Source organism: Athalia rosae, chromosome 4 (genome assembly GCF_917208135.1).
Source record: "Athalia rosae chromosome 4, iyAthRosa1.1, whole genome shotgun sequence".
Lineage (NCBI taxonomy): Eukaryota > Metazoa > Arthropoda > Insecta > Hymenoptera > Athaliidae > Athalia > Athalia rosae.
Window position 1 is genome coordinate 18,795,346 of NC_064029.1, and position 23,627 is coordinate 18,818,972.

General features: G+C 38.2%; 1 protein-coding gene across 2 annotated transcripts; it reads left to right on the forward strand.

Annotated features, from left to right (window-relative positions):
* The first annotated feature begins 5,551 nt into the window (after positions 1-5,551).
* On the forward strand, positions 5,552-23,173 carry LOC125500563 (transient receptor potential cation channel subfamily A member 1). 2 transcript variants are annotated; one of them, XM_048653597.1, is made up of 22 exons: positions 5,552-6,119; positions 7,379-7,600; positions 9,520-9,711; positions 13,284-13,440; positions 14,815-14,905; positions 15,280-15,475; positions 16,732-16,941; positions 17,019-17,256; positions 17,343-17,542; positions 17,645-17,817; positions 17,901-18,013; positions 18,114-18,450; positions 18,534-18,678; positions 18,919-19,017; positions 19,289-19,528; positions 19,614-19,912; positions 19,985-20,111; positions 20,205-20,492; positions 20,585-20,744; positions 21,423-21,485; positions 21,773-21,900; positions 22,004-23,173. In XM_048653597.1, the coding sequence occupies exons 2-22, from the start codon at positions 7,400-7,402 to the stop codon at positions 22,160-22,162; spliced, it is 3,816 nt and encodes a 1,271-aa protein (XP_048509554.1). In that variant the 5' UTR covers positions 5,552-6,119; positions 7,379-7,399; the 3' UTR covers positions 22,163-23,173. The 2 variants fall into 2 exon arrangements, with proteins under 2 accessions (XP_048509554.1, XP_048509555.1); XM_048653598.1 differs by lacking the exon at positions 21,423-21,485.
* The last annotated feature ends 454 nt before the right edge of the window (positions 23,174-23,627 follow it).

The following is a 23,627-nucleotide window of genomic DNA, read 5'->3' on the forward strand; positions in this document are numbered from 1 at the left end:
TAATCACTATTACGTAATCTATTCTCGAAAATAGATTGCTGAATAATTTTTTGTCGAGAGTGACTTGGTGAATCCTTTCACCGCGTCGTGCTTGACTATTCGAAACGTCTCACACAATTTTTAAACACTAGAAAAAAAAGTCTCTTTCGTTAGAAAGATATCCTGTACACACGGAAAAGAGATAGTGTCGTTTTCCATATTTACCTATGTACTTGTTCCTCTTACACCCCATCCCCATCCCCATTCCTCGACTACCCGCGTACGTGAGAATGACGGAGTTCATCGGCTCGGAATAATTTCAACTTTAAACAAAACCATCCCTCGCGATCTCCTCGGGGGTAGCTAGCTCCCCGATTCGTACACGTATTTATACATCTACGTATACATATGTATACGTACAGAGTATCGCATATATATTATACACACGTGTGACGTACGTGTATACCATATCGCGCAACCGGTAACAGGGTAGCAAAGCCATAAGGTCTGCAAATTATACGACGAACATATCCACGTACAGATATCCTACGAATACCTACATCTTCAGAGGCATTTGACTAGGTACACGAAGGTGGGTTGAAAGACAATTTTTTTTTATTTTCTTAGCATGGAGGCAGAATTTGTACCTTCTAAAAAAAGGAAATTTTTTAAATGTGGAAAAAAAATCTTCCACCTAATGATTACTCGATCGATTGCATGAGTAGATGATTTTAGCGTTCAGATGTGGATTCCTGAGCTGATTATATGTGAGATTACTCTTGAAAAACCAAAAAAAAAAATCGATTTTTGAGCGAAAAATAAATCATTCTTTCAATTGGGTTTAATATGCTTTCCTTACGTATTTTGATCTCAGGAATCCGAATCTGGAAGAAAAATTGTGCTATCTCTAAAATTGATCGAGTTATCGCCAATTTTTAGCTTTTTGGGGTCGAAAATAAAAAATTGATTTATTAGTCTATATTGATGTAATTTGAGCTCAGGAATATGAATCTGAAAGAAAAATTGATCTATCTGCAAAAATGACCGAGTTATCCTCATTTTTTCGCATTTTTTGGCATAAATTTGAGGATATCTCGAAGGGAAAAAATCGTGGCTCAATTTGGACAACGGATTCGTGTTCCTGAGGTCAAAATACGTAAGAAAAGTGCCATACGATCAATTTTTAAAAATAAAAATTTTTGGCCAAAATTTGAAAAAATCGTAAGGGGTACCCCTTGGAAAAATCTCAAATTTTGGCCAAAAATTTTTATTTTTTGAAATCGATCGTATGGCACTTTTCTTACGTATTTTGACCTCAGGAACGCGAATCCGTTGTCCAAATTGAGCCACGATTTTTTCCCATTGAGATATCCTCAAATTTATGCCAAAAAATGCGAAAAAATTAGGATAACTCGGTCATTTTTGCAGATAGATCAATTTCTCTTCCAGATTCATATTCCTGAGCTCAAATTACATTAATATGGACTAAAAACTCAATTTTTCTTTTCTGACCCCAAAAAGCTGAAAATTGGCGATAAGTCGGTCAATTTTAGAGATAGATCAATTTTCCTTTCAGATTTGGATTCCTGAGGTCAAAATACGTAAGAAAAGTACCATACGATCAATCTAAAAAAATTAAAAATTTTAGCCAAAATTTGAGATTTTTCCAAGGGGTACCCCTTACGATTTTCTCGTAGAGATTCTTATGTCGAAATTGCCTATCGACACTGTCAGCGAGACCGAGTGGGATGGACGTTGATTACCATCGACGAAGTTGTGGCTGCTGAACTTTGCCGAACATTATGATATTTACACCGAAACGAGGGTTCGCCGTGAACTCCTATTGGTCGATACACCGTCCGTATCCTCAAACACGGATAATATCCCGGCTCGAACGGATAATATCCCGAGCGGTTTGTTGTGAGACGTCACCTTCGGGGCTGAGCAGAGGTGACGCTCCACAACAAACCGCGCGCCCGTGGGGCTACCTGACTCCAGCTAAGCTCGGGCTCGGGTACAAATTCTGCCTCCATGCTAAGAAAATAAAAAAAAATTTTTTTTTTCAACCGACCCTAAGCTACACAGCTGAACACATGAAATCTATGAATCAACCTCTTCCACTAAATACGATTCCTATAGTCACAGAGAGTTTCCCAAAGTGTAACAAATTATTGAAACCATGTAGAACAATTATATGCAATTCATACCTCACTCAACTCCATAGATGGGATGAGTTCATCAAGTCAGCTATCTGCCAGCTGCAGATCTCTGGCAGGCCGAATCCTTTTGCTCAAACACCTGAAACATTTAGCGATGCCCTAAACATTTTGGTACCTGCTTTCTCTCTGCTCGTTCAAATATCCTCTCATCACTCTGGATATCGGCTTCATCTTTGCACTGTACAGCACGCCACGCACGATCTGCGATGTTTCAGAAATGCGATTCCAGGCAATCGATAACAGCTACCGATTGATGATCCGATGAACTGAAACAAACAAATAATTGATCACAACTCACTACTCGTATTGGATGGCGCTATAGATTTGCAACAGCTAGCTTGACTGCTGCTGTGATTTTCTGCCATTCGAAGCCGCTTTCCAGGTTCCATCGTCATGGTGTCCGCTTTCACGCTTCTAATTCAAACATCCTCGCACCTTGTACCGTCTGCAAATTTGCAGTGATTTACTTGACAGGGTGCATACTTTCAACTGAGCTACTGGATTACGCTGACAACTCTCAACTGTACATGAACAACGATAACGTAGACTGATGCAATTGACTCGATGGTGAAAAAATAATTGAGTTTCATCTCCTAGTTCCACCGAAACTTTTAAGCTATAGGTTCGACTTCTCGAGATTAAGATAGGAGGGTAAATGTACTTGCAAGGTTTTCCACAATTGTTTTTGCCTGGTATCCCCGCCAATTATGATCTGCTTAATTTATCATTCTGAGTGCAAAATGCTTTCGTTTCTCAATACGAAAAATCATTTGTACACGGTTGAAACAAATTCCACGAATATCAGCTTTGGTAAGTAAATCACCGCCATGTATATCAACCTTTGAAAAACGCGCAATTAAGTTCCGCGCCTAATTCCTCCAAGATGTAATAAAATTTTTATTCATATCAGATACAACGGCGTAAAACTAATTAGCGGCTTCGTCCCAATTAATGATAGAATAAAGTCGAACTTATTTCTGCGTCATTTGCAACGGAAATGAAATAAAAGGTGAATAAACGAAACCAGTAAAAAGAGATCAGCCCTCAGATAGAAATAAAAAATAGAAACGGAACTGTATAGTTAATTCCGAGCGTCCACAATATATCTTTTGGGGACATTTATAGCGATACCCTAGGAGAATAAACAAGGTTCATTAATCGGGCAAACTATAAAGGACTCGGTTGACATTGCGGTTGTAGGTAATACGTAAGAAGATTCCGTAAGACAGCGTTAAAGCTCGGAGCATGCAATTTGAGCTTCTCGGATTTAGGTAGAGGATTAGATTAATAAGTCGACCTCAAAATTAACCTACAGCGACTATTCTGTACGTTGCAGGCTACAGTCTGCACGAGGCAATTTTGCGAAATCACCCTACGTCCCTGCAAACCTTTTGGTGAAAATTTTTCCGCCACGGCACGTGAAATACGTAGAAGCAAAATGTTGTACAGGAAGGAGACAATTATCTGTCTTTGATGTTTGCGAAAGCCTCACCCAAGTGAGTCGAATAAATGTCACGTACAGCCTTGGTCAGAAGTCTTAGAGACTCCTGGGAACATTTTTTCAACTCGGTTTCAATTTCTTCCAATCGGCGTCGTTACCGTGATTTTTTACAAAAAAATTAAATAACTTCACGAGAAATAATCGTGAAAATTTTTCGAAAAAATTGACATGAATATTTGCCCCTTTGGAAGCTTAATTGATGAATACCAAAATAAAGCTGAACTCTTCCTCTTCAAAATCTTTTTTTGTTCATTCAACTAGGATTTTTTGAGCAGAGATATCTTACTTTTTCGTCGCTAGCTAAAAATTCGGGGTGTAACAATAAGACTTCTGACCTAGGCTGTATATTTATACCCATGTATAAAGGTATAAAATATACATTGCAGGTGTGGCATAAAAATTTTCGTTCTCTCTGCTTTTTTTTTTTTAACAGAATAACGTGACGTAAGAGTCGTAACACTTTTTTCGCATTATGTGTGAGGAAAATTTCGACTCACTCAAAGAAAAGATACGTAAGAGGAGAAAGAAAAGATAGAAAAAGAAAAAAAAAATGGAAAGAAGCTGTATTTGACAACCAAGAAAGATTTCATCCCACGTATAATACAATTATATTTCGCGAGCTGACTATCTTTCGAGAATTACCTGCAGCGCAGCGATATTTTTACTTCAATAATTAATTGAGAATTGGTTTTATCGATAGGATAATTGGAGCGATTGATCAACAAAGAGGTAAATAACATCGCAGTAAAGAAAACCCTCTAGATGTTATTACCGCGCCATCAAACTGCAGATGAGTGGCTAACGCGTTCAATGGTTTTATCTTTACTTTTATCAGGTATTCCGAATATTTGTTTGCACAGATTCGTAAGTTGATCAAATAATGAGATAAATATAAATCCAAATCTATGTAAGTTGAAAATAAAAATAAATATCGAAAAATAATGAAACGCAGTCTGTGCAACGCTGTATTAGCGTTCAATAATCCCAAGCACACACCGTAGTTTTCATGCCGATAAAATTTCAATCAATTGAAATTCGATTTACAATAGGGTCCTGCAGCCGCTGATTTCCTCAAAGAGTAGTCTTATCGTAATTAAATTTCTTGCTCAATATCGAGACGATAACAATGAGAGCAAAAACTTTTCTCGACTCTCTTTCTTTCCTCTAGCGAAAATCCAATACAGTCAACGAATGACTTTTCCAAACTGTTCTAATACCCGAAAAATCGATCATACTCACGGAACACGCGTAATATATGAACTCTCCTTCCTCTGCTCCTCGTCCACAGTAATCTGAATTCTACGTCGGTCTTCTAGACGACACATGCGACATCAACTGCTAACTTTGTTTTTCAACGCGAAACCTTATAACGGTTACGTCGACCCCCCATCGGCCAGCCAATCTCATACGACTGTGCTGGCGTAAGAAATTTAAGTACGTGTTATTTACGTATGAAATTATCCCGCTCTGTGTGTAACGTGGCCTAATGTGTCGCAGAACGCGGTGAATCATGAACAATTTTTAATTGACCTCATCGAAATCAACGTCAGAGGAGGGGTAGGACGTGACGATTCATGCCAAAAAATGAAAAGGGTATACATTCTTCGAGGTGAACAATTTTTCAGAAAAACGACGCTCACGACTTCAGAGATAACCGAGTATAATGGAAATGATTATTTTTAACATTATCGTTGCATGTTTACCTTAATTGCTGGGGTTCTTCATCAACGACTGCACACATAGCGTCCGCGGTGGTTGCTCTGTATGACGTAATATCAAGGATCGTCCATCCCCGTGGCCGTTTTTACGTCCCTTCACCGACACTCGCTCCTATCCGGTGTGCGTAATAATACCCATATATTGACTACGCGGAGCTTCTCTCGGCCATAGCCGAGTGAGAGTTCTTGACGCGCGTTTATTCAACGGGCGAATCTATATGTGATTACGATATATGTAATCCCGAATCAATTTTCCGCGTACTCGGGAAAAAAAAAAAATCAAAAAAAAATCATAACCACGTCGTATAAAGGGAGTAGGAAAAGCGGAGAAAAAAGAATCGCACGTTTTCAATCTTTGCAGAATTTTTTCAATGAGAGAGGATAAGATTTCATTACTCCTTTTCTTTTCATTCGACTTTGTGCACGCATCGAGTTTGAAATAAGTTTTTCATACGTATATTACATCATATCGGAGTTGACGCAAAAAACTAAGTAACTCTCAGAAGGATTATGTGATCTGGACGATAGACTTTTTTGATCCTGCACGTGTGCCTTATTCGAAGTTTGAATCGAGTGTTTGTATCTCGGAGAACGAGAGCACCTGCTCGCATATTGAATTAAGTTATATAAGTGCGTCGAAAGGATCGCTTTTCGAAAGTGAGCGAGGGTCAAATTTTGAGAAAAAAAAACGACATTACAATTGTGAGTAAAGGTATACTGGCTTATTTTACTACAGGTGAAAAATTCCTGTCGTCGATACACTTTTTTCCATCGAACTTTTCCCCCCCGAATGATGTAATAATACGCAGGTCGAAATCTCGATAATTGACATAATCCCGTTAAATTACATCAAAATCAAAGTGTATTCACCTTCGGAGTTACGTCCACGCGACCTCCAATTTTGAGACCAATTTCAGTGAACATCATCCCCAAGGGATGGAGAAAAAAAGAAAATGATTCATACCGTGTAAAGGACGTGCTAATTCCTGGTAAACATACGTACGTTGTACATGCCCCTCCCCGCCATCCCTTATTACTATCAGTATGATTAATCACCATTGATTATAATTATTCATGACCGTCATGATACGGCGAATTAGTTAATCATTTTCCGAAAGCTCGTTTGCTATTTCAAATCCAGGGTGAACGATAACCCAGTTTCGTAGAAATATGAAAAGGCAAAAGCATGGAGATCAAACGAGGGGTGACAAAAAATAATCGTTATTCTTCGTAGTAATTGAAGTCGCTAAAGATTATCAGGATATCCATCAGGGCCTTTGGCCATATCGCGTTACTCGGTTTTAGTTTGCATTTACTAGCCGGCTTTATGAACCTTTTGAAGACTTTTTTTTCCCTCCGCATTGACACATTATGGGTAAGGGCAGCTGCAGTCCTAGAATACACGGATACCTATACCTACACAATGTATATTCAAATGAAAATTTTACAAACATTTAACCGAAGTATAGAACTTCATTTGATGTTCTACAGACAAAAGATTATCAGATACAATTTTTTTCAACTTTATTCCGAGCGAATGTGTAAGAGAATGATAAACCTGAGCTTGAGCTTTGCTGGATTGTGTGCAGTGTGGTATGAATTCCAGCGCAGCTAAGCTTTCTTTTTCATCTATGGGGTTGCAGCATTCTTATTCTTCTTTTTTCCCGTACCTCTCATCTGGGATATATATAGAATGCTTTTGACGAGCAGAAAAAATTCCACAATTCTCAGCTATTCATAGCAAAATTGTCAAAAGGTCCTTCGCGGATTTTTCTGAATTCTCCGCCAAATTTATCACAACTTTTCTTTTTCTTTCATTTAAACATTTTCTTGGTGAGCATGAAAAGTTCAAGCGATATTTTAACCTTCTGTTGAGCTTGATGTTTCGAATTCATACGGATGAACGCGGTAACGCTGAGCATGTGGACCGAGCTCTTCAATATTCTGATATCCTGTTACAGATAAAGTTTCGATACATCGTCATGCCGAATCCCCTACACTTTCTGCAAAACGTTCGGGCATCTTCAAGGGGTGGAGAAAGTTCGCCGTATATCCATAATAACAACAACAATCGATCGGTAGAAACGACGGGAAACAATCTCGTGAATCTAGGCACCCCAGATCCAGCGGGACCGGTCGTCATCGATGTAGGTCGTCAAGAAAGTACATTTTCTATTTGGGAGGTGAGACGACAATTTGGATAGTTAATTGAAATTTTCTATTTTATCTCGAATTTGATGGATGGACTTTAGAGGTATAGTATCCGATTGCAAACAGATTAAATACGTGACGAAAATTCATTGGCAAACCCGATAATAATCGCGGTGCTTTGCGATAAACTTTATACCACGCGTTAAATAAATGAGGTATACATTTTAATATTCAAATATTTTATCCCTGAGGAGAAATTACCGAGCGATTGTAATATATTTCTATACCTCCATATACTGCGGTAGACATAAAAGAATATAAATGTTACGTATGAGTGAACAAAGACTTCGTGACGATATGGAAAGACAGAAACGATCGGACGCATTTAAAAGTCATAATTAAGTAATTGTTGTTCAGGAATTGTGCGAGTTCAGCATCGATCTTCAGCGAATTAGCCGCACGTAAAACTCGCGCATCCGCCTTTATGGCTCACCATCAAAGGTTGTTAGAATAAAACTCAACTACCCTAATCGCTTTTATTATACCTGCCTCGCTATTATATATTTCTAACTGAGTTATCATCTTAATTAAAATAAATAAGTTTGGTATCCAATAAAAACCTACAAGTCTTGAAAAAGCTCGTGCTAATTATTTTTGACAAATATGAAACAAAAATCTTGAAAAATCTCCAAAACTGGAGGCTTTGTAACCCATTTTTTGTCAAAAAATTAAGCTCGCGTTGAATGAATTTCTTAAGATTTTCAATTCCGCTATAACTTCAATGTCTTCTGGCATCAGCCATCTTTCAAACTTTGAAAAGCACATTTAGCAAAAATAAATGCGGTTAAGACTCACCAACAAGACAGTAAATGATACTTTGAATCTTTTGAGTCTCAAACTTTGAATAAACGTTATCCCTTCACAAGATTATTACCCAACACCGACGAATTCGGAAAAATGGTCATCTATTTAAGCATGCATGCATCTTTTTGAACTTATCAAGTCTAGACACATTAGTCACCTAAAAAGAATACTGCACAGTCATTTCGGTTGTGACTTTTTTCGAGTTAAATTCACCCATGAGATATGATCGCCGAAACTTTCAATCTATTCGTGGAATAATTTCGCGAACGGTGGTCGAAATGATATTATTTTTTTCAAGAACAGACGAAGGACGGGATCAAAAGCTCAATCGCTCAACTCGACTATCGAGTTCCATACTTTTAAATTCACGTATCCGATGTAGATAATTTTTTATAATACAATTCTGTCGTGCCAAGATTGTGAAAGTGTGATAATTTTCACATAATCGATAGGAAGGATCGTAGGATCGTTAGGTTCGGGTGGTTTACATGGTGAAATGTATCAATATGTGGGCTGGTTTTGTGCTTTCTAGTACGTTATTTTAGCGCCACGCGTGAGAGTACATCGCACTAACTGGATCAGTAGGGTGAGCAACCCCAAGTGAAACGGACGCGCATTTAGATATGCCTGTCTCATTCTATCCCCTTTTGAAACCCTTATTCGAGTTGTAATAAGCTCTGGGGGAAGTTCAAAAATAACCGGGAAATACCGTAGCAAAGTAAAATATAAGAGACCGTGATTCGCTGTAACCGATTGAGTGTAGATCGGATTTGCAACTTTTATTCACCGCGTGTCACGGGAAAACTAAGGGGGTGAGTATTAGTTTTGAATTATGTTCGCGAGTACGGAGGCACAAGTAAATGGAACCCACTTCTCACAATCAGAATTACGTCGACGATCACTTTTTCCCTTACCTTTTTTTTATTCATCTTGAGGAGCTCACGGTTGAATGAAACCCCGGCGGATGCTATCGTTTTGAAAATTTTCAACCCCAGTTCGTCGCATCGTTTATTTGCGAACGAATACCGATCGAAATTCAAAATTCAGATTACCATGTAAGGTTTTCACCGTGTTTTTGTATCTCTAGAATTGGGTGAAACGTCGGAGTGTCGGAGATAATTCGAAAGAGGCTCATAATTACATACGAAAAAACGGAGAATTGCAGACAATGTTACCCAAATCGACTTACCGTTTGTCTCGCGGCAAACCGAAGGAACCGCCAGCTGAAAAATTGGCCGAAGTCTGCCTTCTGAGCCACAGCCCCTACCGCATACTAAGGGTGAGTGAATGTCCATACTTCAATTCACAGCTACCTGCACGTGCATCGTTCATATTTATGTGTTATACGTAAATACGCATATACATCTCTTCCTAAGTATATTATACCTATGTATCAGGGTCCATTGAAATGAATTCGGAGTAAGCCGAACCCGGGGGAATTAAAGGCGAAAGCTTCCGTGCCGAATAAAAGCAACAAAAGCGTATATTTCTTCGTTCTAAGATTTCTTCAAAGACTCATTTTCAAGGGCATCGAGGATTAATTGACTCACACCAAGAAAATAAGAGTCATCGCAATGATTTCGCAGTTACATTATTCGGCGGACCGAAATAATGGATGTTTAGGGGAAAAATTGATAAACCAACCGGTGACTAATCATCGCGATTATTCTTCGTAACTTCATTATCTGTGTCTCGTAGTAACGGTTAATATTATAACAGATGGCACTTGTGTTAAGAGATTTATGAGATTAAAAGTCGATTTGCACCGCTTGTTGGATTATAATGAGTGAAAAACATGATGGAAAAATAAGTTAAGCTCATAGGGCTCCGATAAAAAATGCGGGTCGAGTTACTTTTTGAAAATTATCGATTGCTTTCTATCGTCACAGAAAAAGAGTCATGTCATCATTTTTTTTTTTTTCAAACTCACAAACTCCCGGGTGAAATTAATTGTAAAATAAATTTATTTATCGATCGATCGTAACAGAAGGAATTTTAAATAGTCGCGGTATCTACTATCTAGGCATAAACCATCCTATCATACTTGCGCAATTTTAATTGATGGAAAAAAGCTCGATACGAAGTGAAGGGAAGAACAAGCTCATCAGAATATCGCCTCGTTGGGAATACCCCGTCCAATAAACGCGTGTCCGTTTGTCTTCATTAGATAAAGTTACCTGAGTGCTGCTGCACTATCGAGATTACTTTGGTCTAGCTAGATATATGAAGTAAAAACTAAGAGCATACAGAGTCTTGTTTTCCTGGGGATTTTCCAATTTTCCGTCTAGATATAGGATGTCCTAAATATACTTGGAGTGAATAAGAGGGTGGCAAAGTTCAAGAATTCTTCAAAAAGGCGAATGAACTCATAAAAATTCCGGTGGCTATAAAACTTTTATATTTTTCTCGATGAAAACTATTTTTCAAAGTTACAGCAACGAAAAATTAGTAAAATGTCGAGTGCAGGTTGCATTTTGTGCTGGATTTTCATCTGGTATCGTGGTATTAAGTATAATGTAACATTATGCGTTCGGTATAGAAGCGTTTTATACCGCAACGAAAGTACAGTTGAAATATATAATATTAAAAGGTTCTGGAATGTTCAACGCAGCCTGTTTCCACTTCTCTTTTCTCAAATATGTTCGAAATACATCGCCGCATTCTGGGCCGGATATAATCTGAAATTAATTCACGATACATCGTCTTTATGATCTTGAATAATGGGAGCGATTAAATTTTACCAGCCATCACTTGGAAAATTCGGCATGCAATGATTTTCGTACGGAGAAAGCGCGTTCCGAAGCTTCAGATTGAATACTACAATAAAAGCCGTGGGCTCGACTTTGCGATTTCAGATTCTACACCGATGATCAGCCTCGCAAAGAAAACCTTGAATTTATATAACAATTTGCAGATATATCAATAATTTCTCCACTCTGCGAGTTGATTTCCAATTTTCCGAGATACCTTTGTCGATATAAATAACCCAACCAACGAGCATCATAGAGGTATATACACGCGAATGTGAGCATTTATGGAAAGGTGAGAAAACAGTGATATAACTTGAATCGTTTAACGGTTTGAATTACCCAGGAAATAAAGGGAAAATTCACTCAAGGAAATCAGTTTCCGTATTAAATTTCAAGGTTGCGCCGAACTTGATCTCGAATCTTCTCGAATCGAGTGTTCATGTATATCCAAAACGGAGCTCAATTAATCAGTTAATTATAAGCCGCACGAATCTCCTTTCGCGAATACTTTTTTCTTCTGGTCTTTGTACCTAATGCATTCACTTATTTTAAAAAACTAATTTCTATCTTGTCTGTTATGTAATCTATTTACATAATGCTAGTCTTATTTAACTTAAATACCTACTGGTATTATAGACAAGTTAAATGAGGCACGCGATTTTTGGTTTTTCCATCTTGGTCCTTTTTCCCCGGCAGCGTGATCCTCCAATGCGCAGATCTGAAGGTCGCGACGACGTTGGGGCGTCGCGGCATCGTCAGAACTACGTAAACACTCCTTAGCGGTATGTCATGCGTCTTCAACCCTTAAAATCTGAACATTTCAACGTGTTCTACCGGCTAAATCGTATCATCATTTATTACACGGAAACAATTTATATCAATTTTCGCGTTAAAAAAAAAAAAAACCGATTAACGATCAGGAGTCGGCCATCGATTAATTATACCGTGTAATCATCGGAGTGCGTGGATCGTAAACTTTGTTTTTTTCTCCCAACTATTCGGGGTTTTTAAAAATTAAACGATTTAAAGTTTTATAGGAGTTTCGAAAGCTTTTACCGATGTTCTCGTTCTTCGAAACTCTGGGATCTCAATTTGTCGATAATTTTTTCAAATTTCTTCGATTTGTGCCTTGTTAATCAGATGCAAATAACGTGACTTAAAAGTTTTCATGGAGATTTTGATATCCGAATAAAAAGAAAGAATATTGTGCCTGAAAAAATGATTTTATCATCCTCGATGAAAAATGTATTTATCTTACGATATAAATAAAGTATTTACATTAACAGTGATAAAAAATTTCGCAATTATTCGATAACCTAATTATAAAATGAAAGCCGGGAACAAAGGTGTAGGTAACTGGCAGAAAATGGCACGTCGATTGAGAACTGTTTTTATCGGTTTTAAATCCCTAAGAAGATTATCTGCTGACGAATTAATAAAGGTAAGGAATCGACACGTTTGTCCTTTCCTACTAGTATTGGTTCAGTTATCTCGGATTGAACTTCACACCATAATGCAATTATACCTCAGCTCTAAGGTGTTCCTCACCACCGTACCTACACGTATATACAACTAATCCTGAAACAATGACCACGTTATCTCAGTTAATGCAATTTAAACTGAAGAATTACATTAGGTATGCTCTGTATACCCCGGTGCACATTAAAAAACGATAAGGATATAAAAGGCTTTCAAATGTAGTCGTGTCATGTGCACCGGTATAATATCTCTACCTGTAGCGGATCGGAAGTCGGAATTTTCTCCCTTATTTCGTATTCAAGGGAGGAAATTCGAAAGATTAATGTCTGAGCTGGCGTGAGACGCGACAAGAAAATAGGCAACACTTATATTTGAATTCCACTTGCAACAAGGATAACCACGCGAAAGGGTATCTCATGTTCAGGCTAACGTGGTAACCACGAATTTTTTAAACTTGCTAGAAGAATCGATAGCGAATAATATCTCTCCCAATTACAATCATCTCATTCTCATGATCAGCACGTTCACATATACGAATCACAACTATAACGAATAAATAACTAATTTTATTTCTGTGTGAAAAAAAAATAATTTTAATTGAAAAAAAAAAAAAAAAATCAAGGCTGCCGAAAGTGGAAATCTCGAAGAATTTACTCGCCTTTATCAAGCTGATCCTGCACGATTGAACATCCGCGATGGACGAGGGAGGGCCGCGGTACATCAAGCCGCGGCCAGAAACAAAGTCAACATTTTACAATTCATTTACGCTAATGGAGGAGGTAAGTGTAAACCTCAGAAATATTAATAACCGCCAATTAATCAATTCACCTACCTGTTCCTGAATCGGGGGAAATATTCCGGAAACTTGGCGCCACGGCGCCGCGTGACGTGAAGAATTATCTGCGTTTTACGCCATTGCGCAACGATAATATATAACGGGGGGTAGAGAAAAATGAAGTGATCCCTTGAATTGCTTTTCCAAATTCTATATCCGGTGGATGTATACGATTGCTGCAAATTTTCGTTTCTTTGCGAACACAATACGGGGGTAGTTGCGGAGGTTGTAAGTCACGAAAACTGTCCTACTTTTGGGCACACAGAACTTTAGTAGATACCATTCCGTAATCTGGCTGGATGGTCGCCAAATGTAAGGGAGAAAAAACCTACGAGATAAAGTGACCCACGGGATAACAAAATTCAAACGCGATTATTCATCGTATACATAGGATGTTGCTAAAAAAAAGAGGAGAGAACCTGCTCTTTTTGTCCTTTCCTATTGATTCGACCTTTGGATAATCAAAGACATATTCAATATGCGGATTCACGAGGAAAAGTAATCGACGAGAAATAAGTTTTTAATAAATTTGGCTACATAAAAAAGAAACCAGAAATTCAAATGTTCATCATCATCTTCCATTTGTCTCTGAATTAGGAAAAGAATTTCATCGCGTTTGATTTTTTGTAAATCCTAAGTTAATTGATAAATATATAATTTGATTGAAAGCAGAGAATCCATGCATAGTTTCAAGTTCAATTTCTGATCAACGTTTACGTACAGTTTTCGCTTATGCAAGGTACACGTGTGTGCGTACCTATAGGTGAGTTAGCAGGTAGAGAACAGTTGCAGTGTTTAACGTGAGCAAATTGGTTTTCAAATTCAACTGTGGTACCGTCATATTAACTACCTGAAGTGTTTTACTTTATGCGCGGTGTTTCGCCGCTACCTGCACAACTACAATAAAAACATCTACCCCATAAACTGCATGACAATATTAATTCTTGACGAGTCGCACGTGCACGTCTGTCCACGAATTTACATCGTGGTAAATTTATTTGCCTGCCGACAGGCGCTCAGCTCAGGGGTAGCCAACGTTGATGAAATCTTTCTGCTTCACAGCGAAATCGAACGTAAGATTTGATAAAAAATTAGAAATCCAATTATTCGTGATACGAAGCAGGAAAAGAGTATAATGATCAGATATTGTCTAAGAATTCGCTCGACAAGATCGTAGATGGATTTTTTTTTCATTTCGGAAACGAGATGTTTGCAGCAAATCGTTTTCTCGCAACGAACAATGCAATGAACTTCGTTTGTCGAGCTCCAGAAGTGACACGATGATCAATGGAACCCAATTTGTCGATTGTTTTTTCAGAAATGAACGTTCGCGACAGCGCCGGAAACACGCCACTCCACGTGGCCGTCGAGGGTGAATGTGTCGAGGCGGTCGACTTCCTACTCCAAAGGTATACGATATCATATAAGACATATCCCATAACTCGATTCAAACTAATATCTTTCCCCTCGGGGAATTTATTCCCCGTCATTACACTTATAATGGAAACGTAGGCTTGTATTCCCAGTGATGAAATTATCCCAATATATCCGCAAATTAACCGTGTTACATAACTTGTAAAATCGGTACAGTGGGAGCTTCGAAGATAATTCTCGTTAGTTCGGTAATTTTCTTATGGTAAATTTTCGCCCTCTCACTACGACAGGCGATCATACTGTAATATGAATAAATTATACGGCGCAACAGAACAAAGACGAGAGGAAATAGAAATAAAAATTCTTTAGCATATTAATAAAGGATCCTTATCGTCGCTTCAATTTTCAGTAACGTAGACACTGGAATTTTGAATGAAAAGAAACAAGCACCGATCCACATGGCGACTGAATTGAACAAGGTTGAAATTCTAACGACGATGATGAAGTACCGTGATAAAATTGACGTTCAACAAGGTGGCGAACACGGAAGAACGGCCCTACATCTAGCAGCCATGTACGATCACGACGAATGTGCCAGAATTTTAGTGAGTCAAATTTTATACGTAAATCTCAATGGCAATGTCATTTTGTGGCACCAGTTGTATTTGTGGCGAAGCAGCGCGAGAATACATGGAAAAAGAGAACATTAAAGAAAATGATACAAATGCGAGTGCAAAGTACCACCACCATTTCGACCAGCGACGAATAATGCATCCCCTTTATCGGAGCTCTTTTTTCACAGAGAAAAAGCTCTTTGTTCAAAGTCGCAGCGTTCATTCCCGTTGTTAAAACCGCATGCAGAGTAGAAAACGTGAAATGAAAACCGGAACAGATTAATTCCGGTGACGCTATAAGCCTCGGAAAAACGGAAGAATTTTTTTTTTTTGTCATAGAATTTTTACCCTTTTTTACCGCGCCTAATGTTCCAATTTTTGTGGTTGTATGTCTTGGAAACCTCTGAATATTAGTTGAAAAAACTCAAACAAAATCATATTATCCTGGTTCAATTGACGTCAAAGTTGAACAGAGGTATTAGTTAAGTTCTTCTAAATTTATTTTTGTCAATTTTGGGGAACTGTTTATTCTCAGTAACAATATCGAATAAAATTGTTATCGCACAGGTCTTATCATTATCAGGTAAGTGAAAGAAAATCATAAGTATGTCTGTGCATCTAATTAGGCTGTTCAGAACATAAAAAAAAAAACTGAAAACCCTTTCTCATTCTCATCAGAAATATCTTCTTGATCTTATTATTCTACCTCTGAAGGCGTCTGATTATTTTACATATACCTAAATAAAAATCAATGAACGTACGCTCAAATGAACCTTCCGATTTATAAATCTTATCGAAAACTTGCTTGTGCTCAAGGTGAGCTTTTTTTTGTTCGAGCATGCTCCTTAATTTTTACGACCTGTTGGTGGAATAATCGAACGTAGAATTTTGCAAATGAGCCAGATGAGCCTCCAGTTCGACCGTCGCAGGGCGTTCCAATGACTTGCAGCACGTGGCACGACACGTGCCAAACGGCTGGGAAATATTCAAGACGTTGCTCGATGCATCAGTGCCTCACAAATTATAAAACTGTTACGTGAATACCGAAAGTCGCACAGTTCCCCGATTTTTATTCATTTCATTCGTGCATGATAAGAAGAAATTCGCATGGAACTAAAATTACGTCTACATCGAATTTTTTGCCCTTGAATACCGCCTGCGTTAAATTGTCAAATCTACGACCGATTTTATGTCAATCGAATCCAGTCTTGCATGGACATATACCTTTATAAAACTTTCCTTCACAGATGAAAGATCTGAAAGTGTGCCCTCGTAAGACTTGCAACAACGGTTACTACCCAATTCACGAAGCTGCTAAAAATGCCTCTTCGAGAACGATGGAAGTATTTCTTCAGTGGGGCGAATCACAAGGTTGTCCACGAGAATCGATGATTTGCCTTCACGACGCGGAAGGAAATCTACCCCTGCACTCGGCAGTTCACGGTGGTGATATCAAAGTAAATCAAACGGAACGAGAAACAACAAAAGCTCTGTAATTATTCGAGTAAAAATTCGTTCTCGATTTTCCACACAGGCAGTCGAGCTGTGTCTGAAATCAGGCGCGAAAATATCTACCCAGCAGCAAGATTATTCGACACCTGTTCACCTGGCTTGTGCCCAAGGTGCGATCGATATAGTAAAGATGATGTTCGCCCTCCAACCGTCGGAGAAATACGCTTGTTTGACATCGTGTGACGTACAGAAAATGACGCCACTTCATTGTGCAGCGATGTTCGATCACCCTGAAATAGCCGAGTACCTCATACTCGAGGGTGAGTATTACGAGGATCTTGATCGCCGCGAATTAACGGCGAATCTCCGAGTTTGGGTGCTTATTTTTTTCTTACCGGACACGTAGGAGCTGATGTAAACGCTCTGGATAAAGAGAAAAGATCACCTTTACTATTAGCGTCCGCAAGAGGAGGATGGAGAACAGTTCACAGCCTTATTCGTCTCGGAGCTGACATACACGTGAAGGATGTAAACCACAGAAATGTATTGCATTTGATTGTGATGAACGGTGGAAGACTGGAGGATTTCGCCCAGGAAGTTAGCAAGGTATTAGAAATACACATCACACGGGGAATGTCGAGATTTCTCAATTCCGTTTCAACTGATTCGATCCATACTCTTCGCACTCACGAATCGCAATCCCCATAGTCCAAGGTCAGTCTGCTCCAATTATTGAACGAAAAAGACGAAACTGGTTGTTCGCCTCTTCACTACGCCAGTCGAGAAGGTCACATACGGAGCTTGGAGAATTTGATTAGACTGGGAGCTTGTATCAATTTGAAAAACAACAACAACGAAAGTCCGCTGCACTTCGCCGCGAGGTGAGAAAGAGTGTACACACATCTGGTCCCTCGGTCAAATGGATTCTCGAATGAATTACTCAATGAAATTCGTTAAACTTCAGGTACGGTAGATACAACACGGCGCGACAGCTTTTAGATTCCGAAAAAGGAACGTTCATAATAAACGAAAGTGACGGTGAAGGTCTAACGCCATTACACATTGCGTCGCAACAAGGTAGAGAAAAAGAACAGCAACATGCAGAATGATGGGAATAAAACACCGACCACTTTGAATTTATTCATGCCACTGACCGGGGTATTTTACCTTTTACCAGGTCACACGCGACTTGTTCAACTTCTTTTAAACAGAGGGGCACTTTTGCACCGGGATCACAACGGCAGAAATCCTCTCCATCTCGCAGCTATGAGTGGATACACGCAAACGATAGAATTACTCCACAGTGTCCACTCGCAACTTTTGGACCAAATCGATAAGGACGGTAACACGGCTTTGCATATGGCTACAATGGAGAATAAACCGAATGCGATATCGCTGCTACTATCAATGGGGTGTAAACTGCTTTATAATTTCATCGATATGAGTGCCATCGACTATGCTATATACTACAAATTTCCAGAGGCAGCTCTGGCCATGGTAACGCACGAGGAGAGGTGAGGTCTCGTCGTTTTCATTTAGTTCTCTGCTGTTCGGAATTTCACCAAAATTTTTAATGAGAGTTGAATTTTTGACCAAGGGCCCAAGAAATAATGTCGATGAAGTCGGACAAACATCCCTGCGTTACACTTGCTTTGATAGCCTCGATGCCACGCGTTTTTGAAGCGGTCCAGGACAAATGCATCACAAAAGCAGACTGCAAAAAGGATTCAAAATGTTTCTACGTTCGTGAGATTTCGTTATTACTCTATCGCTTGAAACTCTTCTTTATTACCGCTTCCAAATATTCTACTGGCATGTTCCTTAAATACAAGAAAATCTCTCTTAATCATGATACTGGTTTATTTTATTGACACAAATTGAATCATATAGATTTGGTGAAACTTTCCAAAATTCCTCGCTCCAACCACCAAAATTAGGTCTCAAAATCACATGACTGATTTTGTCTTTGTGTCTTCACACAGATCAAGTACTCTTTCGTCTGTCTGCAATGTGCGTCACAGGATGAAAAAATTGGAGACGGTTTAACGGCTACCCGGCCTACTCCCCTTCCTGCACTCAATGTAAGTTTCAAAGTTCTACCATTTCACTAAATCATCCTAGATTACCAATAGATAAAGTATAGATGAAGTGATCGTTTCGCGCGTATCGGTACTCCAAAATTCAAATCCCCGAAAAATGAAAAATCGCGTTAGGCAGAAGGGTGTAGGTTTTCGAAATGCAGACTTCAGGAAAATCGATAGTTGCGGTTGATTCGATTCTGATCCTCAACTTGGGTCAATCAATTAAGAATTTTCTTCTTCATCTTTCAATTTTGATTCCCTTGAATTTCAGGCGATGGTGGTTCACGGACGAGTAGAATTACTTGCTCATCCGTTGAGTCAAAAATATCTTCAAATGAAGTGGAATTCTTATGGGAAATATTTTCACCTAGCAAACTTATTGTTATACGCTATATTCCTCATGTTAGTCACATTGTTCTCATCGTTATTGATGAACATTAATGGCGGTCAGGGGAAGCTAATCGACATGAACAACTTGAACGGATCAACTAACATATCAATGGCGGAAGAAGTAATAATTGTACATTTTTTCCTCAAATTTTTAACAATTTTCATAACGTTACTTGATTCTCTTCCTTCGATTTTCCTACGACCAGATCCGACGACGTCTGTTCGCAACTGCCGACGACTTCGAAATCACTACAACGATGTCAGTGAGCGCAATCGCCATAATGATATACGTTGGTGTCTATGTTCTAAGAGAAATACTTCAGCTATATCAACAACGTTGGACTTATCTAATGGACCCGACGAACTTGGTGTCATGGCTTCTTTACATATCCGCTAGCATAATGGTGGTGCCAATTTTTATCAAAAGACTAGACGAAATACAATTCTCATGTGCATCGATCACGGTCTTTCTCAGCTGGTTCAATTTACTTCTATTACTACAAAGGTAATCTTATTTTCAAAGTCTTCCAAAAAAATTAAAAAAAAATTCTTACAACTTATTCCCGTTATTTTGCAGATTCGATCAAGTTGGCATATACGTGGTGATGTTTCTAGAGATCCTACAGACCTTGATAAAAGTACTTTTGGTATTTTCCATACTTATAATCGCGTTCGGCCTGGCGTTTTATATTCTGTTGTCCAAGGTGAGGGCATATTTTGAATTATAGCATATTATAGTGTGCCGTTTAATTGACGAACAACGAATAAGACGACGTATAATTTTTTTACCGATTTAGGGAAACCACATCTCGTTCAGCAGCGTACCAATGTCACTGATGAGAACCTTTGCAATGATGCTCGGTGAAATTGATTTTCTTGGTACTTACGTGGAGCCTTATTATCACCGGGGTTCTGCCCGTGACGAAGACACGAAAGGACTTCCTTTTCCGCTACCAGCATTTTTAATCCTGAGTATTTTCATGGTTCTGATGCCGATCCTCCTCATGAACCTCCTTATCGGTTTGGCTGTTGGAGACATTGAATCCGTCAGACGAAATGCTCAGCTGAAGAGACTCGCGATGCAGGTCTAATATTAATTTGTATATTCCTCTGTTGAGCACACCTCAGGTTCTCTGCATCAATTAAAATCCTTCAAAAAAATAATTACCATTCACAGGTTGTACTCCACACAGAATTAGAAAGAAAACTACCTCAAATGTTGTTGGAAAAGGTCGACAAGTTGGAGCTTAAAGTCTATCCGAACGAGATGAAATGCAAACTCGGAATTTTAGATTTCGTGTTGAAGAAATGGTTCTGCAATCCATTTATGGACGACGGTATGTAGAAATTACTTTGAACGTGTTACGTAGAATCACATGTAGCGTAAGGAATTCCAATTTTCAACGATGGGGTGGGGGCAATGCCACGAGATTGCCGGCTGTCCGACTAAACTCTACTCTACTTTTAATTACGCAATCGCGAATCGATCAAATTTAGAACACTGAAAAATTCCAACGAAATATCGCAAATTCAATTTACTGGTTGTTGCTTGTGATGTTGAAAAAAAAAAAAAAAATTGAAAAAAATCAATCACTGCCCCTCGATGAAATGGACCCACATCAGCATATCACTTGATACAATATATATCTGGAATGCCTTACACGATTGCATGACTGATAACTGTCCAGCGATTCTAATAGGTATATAAAACGTGACTCACCTAGCCGAACGACCGGATTGATCTCGACGTTGACCAGGCGTTGAAAATCTACTGTAGAATTTTGTAGAAACGTAATTCTAAACACTTATCATTTATTTGAAAAGTTTTACCGTAATGTAATTGATATCCTTTAAAATTAGAACCCATATTTCTATGTATGCACGTAGCGTATGAACTATATTCAGATAATATCGAGAATGAAAATTCATTACCCACAATTATATCGCAGTACGTGGTAAGTTGTATTTAGTTCACTTGATCAGTGTCCTTAGTTAGAAGGAGAATGTGTTTACAGACGGTGCTCCAAGAGCGGCGCCAGAAACTCAACCAGGATCCCCACCAAACAACCGAAATAATGGTAACGCATGTTTATTTCTACATCCTATGAAAAACAGGACGATAATTTGTTACATTCTCACAAATTGTATGCTAGTTTTTTTTTCTAAATTCCAAATGCACCTTGGACAAAACCGTAAAAAGAAAAAATTCAGTACAAAATAAAAATTTTCCAACGATAACATCCGTCCGTGTGAAATGCAGGAAATTGAGAACTGATCGTTATTTGAAAGAAAAGAAAACGGATACGACGGATACTCGTACTTTATCCGCATTGCCTTGCTTTAACGATGAATTGCTTTTTATCAGGTTTGGACATGGTATTAGAAAACAACGAAGATTATGTAACTCAGGAGCTTGATAAGCAAAAAAGACGTTTGAAAGACATGACTCAAACCTTGGAAATTCAACATCAACTTCTACGTCTAATAGTACAGGTATAAAATCCCTATCGGAGTTAATTGTAAAATCAAAATCACAAAATAAATATTCATCAAATTAGCACCAATTCTTAACAAAAAAAAAATTCTCCGTCCATAGAAAATGGAGATAAAAACTGAAGCGGATGACGTAGACGAGGGCGTATCACCGGGTGATTTAAGAGCACTTCCCGGTTTGAGTACCAAATGGAATTCACCTCGAATAAATAAAAAACTTCGTGCCGCTCTAAGTTTCAACAAAGGATCGCAACAGCGGTAGTAATAAAGTAATGTATAATATAATGAATTTTAAGCGCTGTAAAATATTTTTTTATAACACATTTACAAGATATATATATATATTGTGAAACAGATATATAATATATCCACGTTTCGCACACTCTAAGGCCGAATTAACTTTTCATGATGATTTTACAGGTAGGTAGGTGAGAACTGTAACTGACTACTATGAATTTAATGTCTCCATATGAGGCGAATTGTCGAAAGAAAAAAAAAAAGAAAAAAAGAAAAAAAAACCGAAGTATATGTTCGATGTGGTGCATTATAATCGTTTCAGCTAGTCAATAAATTAAATGGGTTTGCCAAGAAGCAGCTGCAGCTAATCTCAATATTGTTGACGATTAATCATTCGAAAATATATCAGACCACGTTGGTATTCATCCAATTATTGAATAATGTGTGCAGCACGCGTTTCTAATGAATAATGTGTCCGAGCCACTTGGGAAATATTCTTGGTTGGAATAGAAAAATAATTACGAATTTAATAATTGCAGCAAATCGATAAATTTATTATACGCAATGCACAATGTGTAATGTACATTCATCTATATTCGAATGATAAGTATATCTGTGTGAATGGGCGGAATGGATACATCGTGGACGATTTTTACCGTGAGTTATGCCTATGTACGAATTTACGTTTTATATAGTAATCGCGTATACAGTATATACCTATAAATACGACACAGTAGATTAGTCATTGGGTGTTTTTACGACAGAGAAATGCATGAGTGCTATTTAATTATTAGACAAAAATAAAAAGAAATGGAATTGCGTCCCGAAAATACGAAAAATGAAAAGAAAATTATAAATATACCTATAGGTATATTATACTGTGGTGATAAAACTACATGAAAATTATTTATTTATACATGAATGATAAATTATTATGAAATAATAATAATATGTGTCGAAAGAGAACTTTAGTTTATATATCGATGTATTGTTCTACAAATAAAAAACTGTTTTCAGTGTATACACGAAATTAGTCAAATGTCATCGGAAAATAAAAACCTCGTGATATAATTTGACTAACTCTCCAGAGAAACCATCAGTTATTATCAATTCAGATTTATCAGAATTTGATAGAAAAATTTACAGCCTTATCTTCGCTTCTCAGATAGCTCCGTATAGCATATTTTATACCATCCCTTAAATTTTTCGTCGGCAGGAGTTCTCTTTAGTAATTGACGAGAAGTGAAAAAAAAGCGATGAAACCTTATTCTCAGATGGTATCATATTTTCTACCCTCTAAGCCTACCTATACGGCTTATCGACTGCAGTTAACAATCTACCCCTAAATGCTATTTTACCAGCAGTGGGGGATTATTAGGTAGCTTACGTCTATACTTGTTGATAACTAACCGACGAATTTCTGAAGCAAATCTCAATTGCAGTAGCGGTGGAAAAATTATCACGCGAGATAGAGCCGACAAGCAAAATTA

Bases quoted from the DNA above. Each gene is read 5' to 3' on its own strand.
- LOC125500563 (XM_048653597.1), top strand. From the start codon at position 7,400: ATGCCGAATCCCCTACACTTTCTGCAAAACGTTCGGGCATCTTCAAGG. The intron at 18,014-18,113 runs GTAGAGAAAAAG...ACCTTTTACCAG, and splicing joins ACACATTGCGTCGCAACAAG to GTCACACGCGACTTGTTCAA. The intron at 21,901-22,003 runs GTATAAAATCCC...CTCCGTCCATAG, and splicing joins TTCTACGTCTAATAGTACAG to AAAATGGAGATAAAAACTGA.